Source organism: Podospora pseudocomata, chromosome 6 (assembly GCF_035222375.1).
Source record: "Podospora pseudocomata strain CBS 415.72m chromosome 6, whole genome shotgun sequence".
NCBI classification, from domain to species: domain Eukaryota; kingdom Fungi; phylum Ascomycota; class Sordariomycetes; order Sordariales; family Podosporaceae; genus Podospora; species Podospora pseudocomata.
Window position 1 is genome coordinate 863513 of NC_085890.1, and position 12230 is coordinate 875742.

The window sequence follows — 12230 nt, forward strand, 5'->3', positions numbered from 1 at the left end:
TTGGTGAGGCTGAAGACGCGACACCAAAAAGTTGTGAAGTTGGGTGGGAGAAAGAGGTTGTGATGGATTGAGTGGTGGGAAGGTGAAAACGTGGGGAAGAGGGCGGGCTTTAAGTAAGGCAAGGCGGGAGCGGCATGCACGGCTTTGGGTGCGCGTGGAATCAATCCAATCAGGATCAGTGATCTGATTTTCTGGGTAGGCTTATTTTTTTTTGGGCAGCAGGGAGAGAGACAAGGGTCAAGGTCCGATTTGATTTTTGGCTTGGCCTGATTTTTTGGGGAACACCCGACGCGCCTGCCCTGTGGATTCCTAGAGGTAGACACGGACCCTTGTGAGGTGTTTGGACTGCGTGTTTGACCCCGCCTTGAAGCTGTTTCTCGACTGACGGCTGGGAGGAAGACGCGTCTCGATTTTCGAGAGCTTGCAGAGAAGGGGAAGCACCTGTTTTTTTTCTGGCGCTAGTCCAGATTCGATTTTTTGTTTTTTTTTGTTTTTTGGATCTCCCCAGGATACGTACCGGCAGGAGGGGCAGAACCACCTTATCAGCCATCGATCCGATGCGGCCCGCATCCCAAGTCTGCTCCCCCCGAGGTGATTGCCTCGATGACAGAGGCTTCCACCCGTTCCATCCCCAGATCACGAAGCGGATGCCGTCGTATTTTTCCGAGACTCGCTGCACACTTGGCACCGGCAGTACGTAATGACATGTGGATGTAGATGGGCCTGTGACTTGAGACGACTCCTCACTCTGCTGAGCCCTGCCAGGCAAATGCCGGTACCAGATAGGGTCCTGACTTCTCTCGAGGTGTCTCGGTTGTATTCACTTTCCATGATGACTGAGGGTCTAGATACGGGGCTGCCACCCGGCCTTTCCTTCCGTGGACATTGAGGCTCGTGATGACTCCCATCATGATATTAGTTGCCTGGTTTTGCTCTCTGAAGGAAGGCTCGAGAAGCCTCGTGATGCCACTGTAATCTTGGATAACGAATTGTCTATTATTCACTTTGATACCAGATACCTATCAAGTGCTCTCTCTATTCACTGCCCAGGCCTAAGCTCTTGCTAAAAGCAGAGCTGCAAACCTTTCCCAGACCCTCTCTCTGTGTCTGAACGTGTCAAGGCAGCCACAGTCACAGCTCTGCAGATCCATAGTCTCAACTGCATTCACTTGACAACAGTCACAAATTATTGATATTAGGCATCAGCCGCCTTTCTCCTGTCAAAATCCATCCACAGACGGGGCAACCAACAATCAATTCGGCAGTCATCTCAGATCTGTGATATCAAATCCAGCCTTACCAGCAGCGGATCTCTTTGTGGCAAGGTACGTACCAGTCCCCGCGCTGCGTGGTTGGTTTCCAAGCGAGTGAATGCGGCAACGTCTAGTGCAAGGATCCCACCGGTGGCCCCTGCGCCTTGGTGGCAGGTTTTTGGGCCAATAGAAATTCAGCACCAACAGCGTCAGCATTTTTGTTGCCAAATCCCCCCCAAAATCAGGCGTGTTTTCGCTTGCCAGAACTGACCCCATTTTCCCTTGCAACAGACCCCGGTTTTGGCCGCTGCGCATCACAAAAAAGAGCAGGCACAATCGAGCTGATCAACCCAAATCAGCCGCCAACGTGACCTGCAGCCCGCGCCTACTTAAACCTCGCACCCCCCACCTCCCTCTTCCACCTTTCAACTCACAACTCACTCACTCCACACCCCGCCCATCAATCCATCATCCACATCGCATCTTTGCGACTTTTCCATCAAACTCCATCAACTTTTCCCATCAACAAACACATCACAACAAAGTCGCAATGGCCCGCACCAAGCAGACCGCCCGCAAGTCCACCGGTGGCAAGGCTCCCCGCAAGCAGCTCGCCTCCAAGGCCGCCCGCAAGAGCGCCCCCTCCACTGGCGGTGTCAAGAAGCCTCACGTATGTTTTTCTCCTTCGACTTTGATCATCATCATCATCATCATCACCATCACCATCATCATCACACATCATGCTAACCATCGCCCTACAGAGATATAAGCCCGGTACCGTCGCTCTCCGTGAGATTCGTCGCTACCAGAAGTCGACTGAGCTTCTCATCCGCAAGCTCCCCTTCCAGCGTCTCGTTCGCGAGATTGCCCAGGACTTCAAGTCCGACCTCCGCTTCCAGTCTTCCGCCATTGGTGCTCTCCAGGAGTCCGTCGAGTCTTACCTCGTCTCCCTCTTCGAGGACACCAACCTGTGCGCTATCCACGCCAAGCGCGTCACCATCCAGAGCAAGGACATCCAGCTTGCCCGCCGCCTCCGTGGTGAGCGCAACTAAGCGTTTTCCCCACCATGGGTTTCTGCTACTGCTAGCTTTGGGGTTTGGGGGTCGGGTTTATGACTACATTTTTCACACTGGGAATGCTTTGATTGACGAAGGGAATCATCATGGCAGCAATTAACGGGGGACACAACGGCGTTCGTGCTTGGGTTTTTTTTATTCACTGCGGTGGTTTTCTTTACTCGGGATTGATTTGTACATTACCCCGCGCGCGCGAGTTCTTGCATCTGCCTACGGGTTTTGGCGAGAATGGAGATGGATGGGCATAATAAACTACGCCTGAAAAAACTACACACAGTGGCTGAAGAGCCAGCGTTGATTTCACTCTCTTGCTTTGACATTGTATGACTCTGACTGCGGTGGCAACACTTTTTCTTTCTTTCTTGACGTGACGCGTCTTTTGGTGTTGGGTTTCTGGCCCCCCGCGACGCGAGGTCAAAACATGAATTCCAGATGCCGTGTTTACTCCACATCGCGTTGAGGCGTGTTATCCCTGCCCTTGTCACGGATAGAGGTTGTGGTGGGGTCATCGGATGGGGGCGAAGGGACTGTGTTGCTTTGGCCGGACAGGACGCGGGTTTGGGGTTGGATGTGAGATTGTGGTGTGATTTTTGCTCGAAACTCTGGCACGGTTTGGAAGAGAGATAGTATGTGGAGTTTGAAGGGTGAAGTCATCAAGGATGGGGGGCGGTGATGGTCATGATGGAGATGATGCTTGCATGTGAAGAGAGATTTCACTTGTAGTAGGAGATGGAGCAGTAGACAAGTGGCCAGATTTGGACAGATTTAAGGAAGTCCATGGTATTCGGAGTGTGGACTACTGAGGTCAGTTTTCCGTGTAGAGTCGTAAGGTGCTGATCTTGAGTGTTATCTCGATGGTCTTTGGAGGTGGACGGTATCAGAGCTGTGGTGGTGTCTCGGATAAGAGAAACGATATGGCTTGGGGCAGAGTACATGATTTTCAGATCTGGAATGGTTGCATATTGCGAGGAGAGGGCCGACGATTGGCGGCGGCCGTGCTGATGGGTGTGGGCTGGTGGTGGTTGGCTGGGTCTTCACTTCTGGCAGAGACTACATGCATACAAGTTTGCGATATCATCTTGGGGTTGCGTTTCTTTAGGGGGGGGAGGAAGGGGTTGTTTATGGTGGTTAATGTTAGAGCAGCTGGTAGAGGGGGCACAGTACGAGTTGGTTGGGTGAGTTGGTCGTGATGTGATGTACGTGAGAACCACACACACACACGTTTGAGGCTGGTCTCAAAACAATACATGATTTTACCATCAACAACAGCTCAAATTCACCAACAAGTGTCTGACACTCTGAACGATACGCTCTGTTGTTCCTAGCCGTGTATCCCAAGAAAATATCCAAGTTATATCCAAGCCTCACCACCCTCACGCCGACAATGCCCTCCCCAATCCCGGTCAAACTACCACCACCCGCTCACAAAACCGCCCTCCACCCCTTACTCCCCTCCCCCCTCCTAGCAGTCTTCAATTCCCCCTCCAACCCCAAAAACCCCACCACCTGGCCCAAATGATCAAACCCCCAAAACCCCTCCCTCTCCCCCTTAGCATTCGTCACACTAAACCAAGGCAGCCCAAACGCCCCCTCGTCAAAAGCCCGGTCAGTGTTCCTGATCAGTGCCTCCTTCCCAACAGTCTTGGCCCTCTCCAGCACTTTACTCGCTTCCTCCTCCCCAAACAGCTCCACCAAGGTCTCTTTCAAGATTTCCGGTTTGTGCGTAGCTACCCCGTCGGCCCAGTGCTTTTTGAAGAGGAGGTCCAGCGCGGGTGTGAGCTGGGCGGGGGAAAGCGTGGCGAGGGAGCGCATTATGGGTAGGGAGGGGGCGGGGAAGTCGGGGGGGAGGCCGGGGAACATGGGGATGGAGAAGAGGGTGGACCAGCGGAGGCGTTCGAGGTTTATCCATTTGTCTTTGTCTGGGGGGGGAGGGGGGTTAGAAGGTTGAAATGGGGAGGGGGGAAAGGGAAAGGATTGGGGGGGGGGAGGAAATACTCTTGATTTTGATGGGAGCGGTGTTACCGCATTTGTGCATCAAGCCCCCCAGGAAGATGGGGATGTATTCTACTTCTACATTGCGGAAGATTGGGTCGTTCTAACATGAGAAGAGGATTAGATATGAGATGATGGAGGGAGAAGGTGGGAAAAATACCCGGAGGATGTGGTATGCTGCGTAGGCAAAGGGGCTGACGGTGTCAACGAAGAGGGTGATTTTGGGTTTGGTGGCCATCTGGAGTACTCGGGTTAGCATTATGTTAGACACCGGTGAGTGAGGTGGTGGTGGTGGTGGTGGTGATGGACGGTAGGAGTGAATGGTGCAGCGGTGGTACCTTGATATCTTTTAGAAATTGATAACTGCAGGTAATGAAACAATGCAGTGAATACAAGCAAAGGGTGCGCCCTTAGGTCAACAACTTATATTAATCTACATTACTCGATTGACGTCGTCCCCTTGTCCTGGGGGGCTGGCCGACGCTATCCCCTAGCCGTTCTACCCCAACTTGACTGGTCGTTCAAGCCGAGGAACTCCCCCGCATTTCTGAGAGGGGGGAGGCGGGGACGGAAACGCGGTACCGATGGCTTTGATGGAAAGACATTCTAAAGAGTCTGAGCATGAGAGAGACGATGAGATGAGATGTTGCTCGATATCAACGGGCTGCTAGAGATTTCCATAAAATCAGCCCATGCTGTTGGGTGGTAGAGAGAGGTTTTAAGGAAGTAAGAAGCTGCTGTTTAGCCATCGTTTCTTATCTTATCAGCTAATTATTCCCAGAGCAAAGACAATGTTGATCGAACGTGCGCACGGAAATGTGTTCAACTTCGACCGGTATAACAATACAATTCTATAGCAGGACTCTTCTTTCTTTGGTGATGCCCCCAAAGTCTATCTAGGATTACCATTGGGAATGTAGTAGGTACCTTGAGCCAAAAGCCCAATGCTGGCTCCGCAGACGATGTCATCTACCCGAGCCCAGGCTTAGGTGAACAGCCGACAAAGCAACCTTTCGCACAACGGCTTGATCAATTTTGAACAAAGCTCCAGAGGGAACATAGCTGTTCATTATCTTACCCAAATGATATGATATGGGCACACTTTGAAGTTGTCTTCGTCATTCAGTGGCGCTCCTCATTATGCCGGGGTCTTGGCACCATCCATTCGCCGGATCCACACTTGACGACATCATCAACGCCTCTTGGGCTCAAGTCAACTCTTCCCCTGGCCAAAGGGGGAAATTGACAAAAATAATGTCAAAACATTGGGATAGGTCCAAATAGAAGACCCGTGAGTTTGGATTTCCCACATAGTTGAATGAGAACCACATTTGCTTCAATCTTGAAACATGAGCCCGTTAGTCCTGGAAGGTATCCTCGATATTCATTCATCCACACCTATGTTAATCCTACGCCCAAAATCTCATTCTGCGCTCCCCAGCACACATCACATCTCTATCCCTCTGCACCTCCCATCACATCCCATTTATACCTCGTCAATGGGCAAACATGAACACACCACCCTCCCTTCCCAAAAATCACAGCCTCAACTCGCCACGAAGGGCCACCGTGACAGCCTCGCCTTGATCCCTCTACCCCCCCTGCACTGCTACCCTTCACCATCCACAAGACCAGCTCGCAGTGGATTTCCCCCTTCCCTCCCGCGTCTCGCCGCTCTACAACCCAGCAGCGCTCCCAAGCGACTCATCCTCGCAGTTAAACATTGACCTCTCCCCCCCGACCAAGACGGGCACCACCTTCACTCCACCTAGCACTGAAGCGCTTGATGAATAGGTGGGGATTTGCTTCCCTGGAGTCGGGCTGGTAAAGCTAGAGGCGGCGTAGAGATGAGACGTGATGTGAGGACGACAAAACAGGACGTGCTCTAGTCGTTTAGTGTGCTGTGTGGATGATATATATTAAGCCCGCCACAGTCAGGCCAGTAGGGTTGGAGTCTTGAAATTGACCTTGGTAGATGGGAGAAAGACTGAGATTTGACTGGTCAGGTCGAGGACAGGTCAAGCTCGGTAGAGTCCTGTCGACTCCTTGACTGCCAAGGGGTGAGGTTGGGGGAAATATCAAAGTAGGTCTTTAGTCGGGGAGATCAACACGTTTTTGCTTGTAGTTTTCCAAGCAAAAGGACCCGGTTGTTCATTCTTAAGCATAAGAACAAGGCCACATATCCCACAGACGACTATATCCTCGCCCATCAAAACTGCACCAAACGCATAGCCAACCCGTTTAAACTCAAAAGCCTTGACTCGATTTATTAACTAGATCAAACGCAGTACCTTTTCACATTACCCAACAACACCATGCCCCATGCCAAGCCCACCAAACCCGTTCCATCAACTATATATAACCGACCTCTCTCTCAACACCCCCGCAGATTCTAAAATTGGCCATTCCATGAGCAGTCGGTACCTGCGTGAGCAAGTCAAACGCTCCAGTTCCCAAGCCGCCCAATTTACCCACAACCAGTCTCGACGAAGGTGTCATAAGGGGATCCCATTCACCGTCCATGACCGCATCCTTGAGGAAGCCGACGGTAGTTTCTATCGCAGACAATATTAGCATCTGACCATAGAAAAGATGACAGGACGACAAAAAACATACCATAACTCATCTTGGTAAAAGGCGAGACATTGCCTGTCAAACCGATGCGGTTGAAAGGACTGAACCCGCCATTCCTGGTCATGTAATCGGCGATCAAGCTCAAATGGCGCTTGTCGACAGCAATACCGTGAGAGTCGAAAACGCCCGACAGTTCCCTCACAATATTCGCCCTCGCCGCCTCGACACCGTAAAACTCGAGCACCTGGGCGATGTCGTTGGTCTGGAGCTTGTTGGGGTTGATGTAATCAGCATACAGCTGCATAGCCCTCAGGTTGACACCCTCGGTGTGGACCAGCAGCTCCTTGATCACCTCCTCCCCAGTCGCGGGATCTTTCTTCTTGATAGGCTCAAGGGTCGCATTGCCAATGTGCGCAATCTCCTGGATGACAGCCTTGTTGACCGCCTCCTGGACGAGGTTGAGCATAAGCAGCTTGGGCATGGAGGCTGGGTATTCGAGTGTGAACTTGACCCACTCGCCGCCGACAGTATCGGCCTTGAACGATGCTACGTCCTCGTTCTTCTCCTTGACGCGGGAGGCTGCCTCAGCTTCAAGGCTCTTGTCGTCGCGCCGGCGCTCGGGTCGCGGGCTGCCGCCGTAGGCCTCGTCATCGTCCTCCCCATCATCGGCCTCTTCAGTCTCCCGCTGCAGTTGCCTCTGAATGGCATCGTCGTCGTCATCGTTGGGACCATAAGAAACAGCCTCGGACCGGTTGGCTCTCCGCTTGGCACCGCCGGCATCATCCTCCTCGTCGTCATCATCGTCATCGTCACCACCGCGAGCCTCCCTGTCGCCCGAAGAGGTTGCCGCCGCCGTCTCGATAGTGCCAACCTTGACACCGATTTCAGGCGCCGATGCAGATCCCTTCTGTTTGTCAATCTTCTTGAGCTCCTTCTGGATGATCTTGCAAAGCAGCGGGATGAACTTCTTTTCTACGGTTCCGAGCACATCGGAAATCGAGATGGCGTACATCTTGGAGTATTCCTCACTCTCGAAAAAGCGCAGTCTGATGTCAAAGGTCTTGGCCACCTTGTGGGCGATGCCAACCCCGACCTTTTCCACCACAGTGGCATCTTTGGTGACGTGCGACAGAGGCAGAACGCTGATACTCTTGGCGAACCGCTCACCGTCCTGTTCCGAAAGCTCTTCGTTGAGAACAAGTGTCATCGATGGAGTGCTGATGTTGGCAGAGGCCGTCATGAGGATTTCACGAAGACGAGGCACACCCAGTGTGACGTTCTTTGCACTGTGACCAGCCAAATGGAACGTGTTGAGCGTCAGCTGAGTCGAAGGTTCACCGACAGACTGGCCTGCTGTGATCCCGACAGCCTCGCCGGGCTCAACAAGAGACCTGATATACTTGGCTGCCAGGATCTTTTCGGCGGTCTTGCGGGAGATCTGGCCGGCTTTCTCCTTGGATCCCTTCTCTTTGATCAGACCGTGCTTGTTTGTCTTGAGGTAGTCCATCATGTGGTTGAAGAACTTCTCCGAGGTGGCAAAACCATATCGGGAAGGCTCAAGCTTGGACGTGACGGGGTCTTGTGGGTTGCGGGTGCCAATCGACCTGATGGCCGATTTCATCCGCTTGATGATCTCATCCTTGTTCTCAAAGAGTGCTTGAGTGCCGTCCTCGTGGAACCTCAACTGTGGCAGCTCACTGTCCAGATTGCGCAGTACAAACTCGAAATCGTTCAGATACTTTTGCTTGGTGATGTCGACCGAATCCTCACCGTACAAGAACTGCACGACAGACCCATCAGAGTCTCTGACAGAGCTGTCATAAGAGACAGCCAAGCCTTCCATTCCCTTGACAAGACATCTCTGCAAGTAACCGGATCTCGACGTTTTGACGGCTGTGTCGATCAGACCTTCACGACCGGCCATGTGATGGAAGTAGTACTCCTGTGGGCGAATACCAGTCAAGAAACGCTGCACAATATAGCCACCAGCCCGTGCATCTGTGTCGAAGGGGCGGAAACTGGGTAGAGTCCGACCTGAAATCATGACGGGCACACGACGACCTTCTAGTGTCTGCTGTCCCAAGTTGCAACTGATCAGGTTGGCATTGACAGTGGAACCCTTGGCACCAGAGATTGTCATAGACTGCATGTGGTTGTGGGGGAAAGGCTTCTCGAGACCGGCGGGCAAGCAGACTCTTGTGATCTCGGAAGAGAGCTTGGCGACCCGTTGATTGGTCAACAACTCGAGGCCTTCCTGCTTCTTGTCGTCTCTCAAAACTTCCTCGAGGCGTTCCAGAAGCAGAGGGTCATCCTTGGTTGGCTTTTGCTCCTCCAAAGATACGTACTTGGCCGCCACTTCGAGACCAATATGCTTAGCTTCCTTGATCAACTCCTTGCGGTCCTGTTCGCCCTTTGGTGTCATACGCAGATCATCCATTCCGCAAGTGAATGCAACCATGGCGAGATAGCGTGTGAGGAGGCGACCCAGGCAACTCAGCAGCTTAGCCGCGACGCCGGGGCCGTAGACTTCGTGAACAGCGTGAACAAGGCCGCCATCGCTGGAACCAAGCTGTGACTTGTCCAGAATACCGTGAACGAAAATTCCATCCCGGACCGCGACCTCGCCTTCTTCAGGAGAATGGTCGCCCCAGCTTCTTGCCTTGATCTTGGTGCCAGACTGCATCCAGAGATCGCCACAGTTGGCCGGCTTGATATTCTTCAGAACGGTGTCGATAACCTGCTTTCCAGTCCAGAGTGGTCTTGGCTTGATCATGGCTGGGGGTACTGTCAGGATCTTTTCTCCCGTGATGTGCCCGCTTTCGGGGCGGAGACCGGCGTACACGAGTTGCATGTAGTCGCCCTTGCTGAAGAAAGTGTCCTTGTTGCAGAGAATGACAGAGACTGACAAGTGGTCCTGAATCAAACCGCGCAACGGCGAGCCGCCTGTTCCACTGACGTACTGGCTGTCTGTGTTGGCAAGCTGGAGAGCCTCGGCACGGGCAATCTCGTTTTGTGGGAAATGCATGTTCATCTCGTCACCGTCGAAATCGGCGTTGTACGAGTTACAGTTGGCGTAGTGCATACGTAACGTCTTCTCGCCTGGCAAAACACGGACACGGTGACCCATCATAGATGGCTTGTGAAGTGTAGGCTGACGGTTCATCAAGACAACATCACCGTTGGTGAGGTGACGGAGTACTTTCTTGCCCCTGAGATTGGCAAAGGAGTTGGTCGATGGGGCGAGAAGCGTGTTGGCCAGAGCTACTCTTTCCTCCAGAGACTTGTTTCGCAGGTTGACAACCTGGCCATTTTCGTTCTCGATAGCCGCAGCACCGGGCCACTTTTCGACACCGTTGATCACGGCCTGTTGGAGGTCTTTGAAGTTGAAATGAGTAACAGGTTCTGGGTAGGTAAGCTTCACCGCGAAGACGGGTGGGACACCGATCTCGGACGTCTCGATGTTGGGGTCAGGACTGATGACTGATCTAGCGGCAAAATTGACACGCTTGCCCATCATGTTCTTGCGGAACAGACCCTCCTTCTTTTCAAGCTTCTGCTTGATACCCTCCTCGTTTCTCTTGCCAGCGTTACCCTGGATCGGGTTCTTGTCGCGATCCATCAAACTGTTGACAGCTTCCTGAAGCTCAGTCCAGGCTTGGTAAAGGTGATTCAGATCCCGTGGTCTCCTGCCTTCCTGAACGACGGCTTTCTTCCCGAGGGCAATCTCTCTAGAGATCTGTCCAACAGCGGAAGACTTTTCAATGATCTTCTTGTAGAGACTGTTTTGCTCGGCTTCGGTGATTTGGTTCTCACCCATCCGAGCCTCTGGGCGCATCCTGTTTGGAGGAACCATGAGCGTGTGAATGAAGAAGATGTCGGCGGTGATAGGCTTCGAGCGAGAAGCCTTGGTCGGTGGACGAGTGTTGAAAATCAGCGACATGATTTCCCGCTCGGCTTGGAAGAGGAGGTCGAGGCGGCCCTTGACTTCCATCGAGTTGAGGAAGCGCTGGGGGGCTGAGGCTTTCGTTTTCGACTTTGTCTGGGTTTCGGTTTCGGCATCCTTCATAGCCACATCACCGCCCTCGTCGAGACTATCCCCCTCTCCTTCATCTTCTGGTTCCTGCTCTGATTCCATATCAGCAACACCTTCATCCTCACCGTCGGCATCCTTCTTGTTCTTGTTGGTCATGGTCAAGGCGTCGCGGCTTTTCCGCCCAGCCTGAGCCATAGTGGCCTTGTCCTTGGAACTGAGGCCGCGCTCGAAGATCTTGACATAGCGGTCCTTGCGCAGCGTTGGGCTGATGCCATCGCAGCTCTTGCATCTCTTCTCCTTCACCAACGTGGCGAAGAGCTCCTTCAACAAGGCTCTCCTCATCTCGGCCGCACCTTCGTGCTTCGCTCGCTTGATATCGCCCGCACTGAGGCGCGTCCTGTGCTCCTTCAACACTTGGCGAACATAGGCTTCTCTAGCTCTCATGGTGACATCTGTTGTGCTCCCCTCGTCCTCGGCCTCGTCGTCCATGTTGGGGATGTCGGGGAGCCTCATGCTCTTGAGCTTCTCCCCTCCGAGTTCGCTCTCGGAGATGGCATCGATCAGCTGCGCTTCATGGAGCAAGCCGTACTGAAGAAGCTTGAGCATGCAGGCAAAGCGGTGGATCTCGCGGCGGGCCGTTCGAAAGTGATGGCAGTAAATACACATGGAACGAAGGAATCGGAAAGCCTGGTCCATGAATACTGGGTGGTAACAAGGTACAGCAAGCTCAATATGACCTGGATGACCAGGGCATTGTGCCTGGTTCAGACCACAGGTGCGGCATCTACACACATGAAACGATTAGCCAAAGCCGGCGCATTGCAGAACAAGCCGAGGGTGCTTACGGCGCATCACCCCATGAGCCGAGAGCTGGGTCATAGAGACCGCCTGGAACAGGATTGAGAAGTGTGTCGAAGGTGACGGGATTTTCAATGCGTTTGACAGAGACTGCGCGGATCTCGTCGGATGTGAGGAATTGGAAGTCGACGCTGTCGAGAGTCGACGACACGGGCTGTGAAATGTTCATGTTGGGCGATCTGGCGAAGCACCGCGCTACTCAGATCGCATGATAGACAGAAACCGGAATATTTGGTGATGTAGAGGCCAGAGACGCGCTGTCGCGAAAGGAGGCAGAAAAACAGCGGCAGCTTCTCTTCGCTATGGCTCTCTCTCTGCACAGGCAATTGGTGGGGAATTGGAGCTGAGCTCTGAGACGGGAAGAATATTTTTTGGCGGTGGACCGAGGCAGAATAGAGGGTGAGGCAGTTTATCCATGCATTGCATGCCCACCGCTTTCATGCC

The 12230-nt window shown here is 53.0% G+C and overlaps 3 protein-coding genes across 3 annotated transcripts; 1 reads left to right on the forward strand and 2 right to left on the reverse strand.

Moving 5' to 3' along the window:
- Positions 1–175: 175 nt before the first annotated feature.
- On the reverse strand, positions 176–550 carry QC762_0091690 (uncharacterized protein; the record flags this gene model as incomplete). Its single annotated transcript, XM_062884062.1, has 1 exon — positions 176–550. The coding sequence occupies one exon, from the start codon at positions 548–550 to the stop codon at positions 176–178; it is 375 nt and encodes a 124-aa protein (XP_062740313.1).
- Positions 551–2633, forward strand: HHT1 (histone H3.1). The gene is made up of 3 exons (XM_062892227.1): positions 551–1325; positions 1545–1923; positions 2012–2633. The coding sequence occupies exons 2-3, from the start codon at positions 1804–1806 to the stop codon at positions 2303–2305; spliced, it is 414 nt and encodes a 137-aa protein (XP_062740314.1). The 5' UTR covers positions 551–1325; positions 1545–1803; the 3' UTR covers positions 2306–2633.
- A 942-nt stretch (positions 2634–3575) lies between these two features.
- QC762_0091710 (uncharacterized protein) lies at positions 3576–12144 on the reverse strand. The gene is made up of 6 exons (XM_062884063.1): positions 11774–12144; positions 6938–11712; positions 6746–6876; positions 4482–4559; positions 4325–4424; positions 3576–4248 (listed from the first exon to the last, which is right to left on the reverse strand). Exons 1-6 carry the CDS (start codon positions 11953–11955, stop codon positions 3752–3754), a joined length of 5763 nt encoding a protein of 1920 aa, XP_062740315.1. The 5' UTR covers positions 11956–12144; the 3' UTR covers positions 3576–3751.
- Positions 12145–12230: the final 86 nt, after the last annotated feature.

Bases quoted from the DNA above. Each gene is read 5' to 3' on its own strand.
- QC762_0091710 (XM_062884063.1), bottom strand. From the start codon at position 11,955: ATGAACATTTCACAGCCCGTGTCGTCGACTCTCGACAGCGTCGACTTC. The intron at 6,877-6,937 runs GTATGTTTTTTG...TGTCTGCGATAG, and splicing joins TTTTACCAAGATGAGTTATG to AAACTACCGTCGGCTTCCTC. The intron at 4,249-4,324 runs GTATTTCCTCCC...CTCCCCCCCCAG, and splicing joins CGCTCCCATCAAAATCAAGA to ACAAAGACAAATGGATAAAC.
- HHT1 (XM_062892227.1), top strand. From the start codon at position 1,804: ATGGCCCGCACCAAGCAGACCGCCCGCAAGTCCACCGGTGGCAAGGCT. The intron at 1,924-2,011 runs GTATGTTTTTCT...ACCATCGCCCTA, and splicing joins GCGGTGTCAAGAAGCCTCAC to CAGAGATATAAGCCCGGTAC.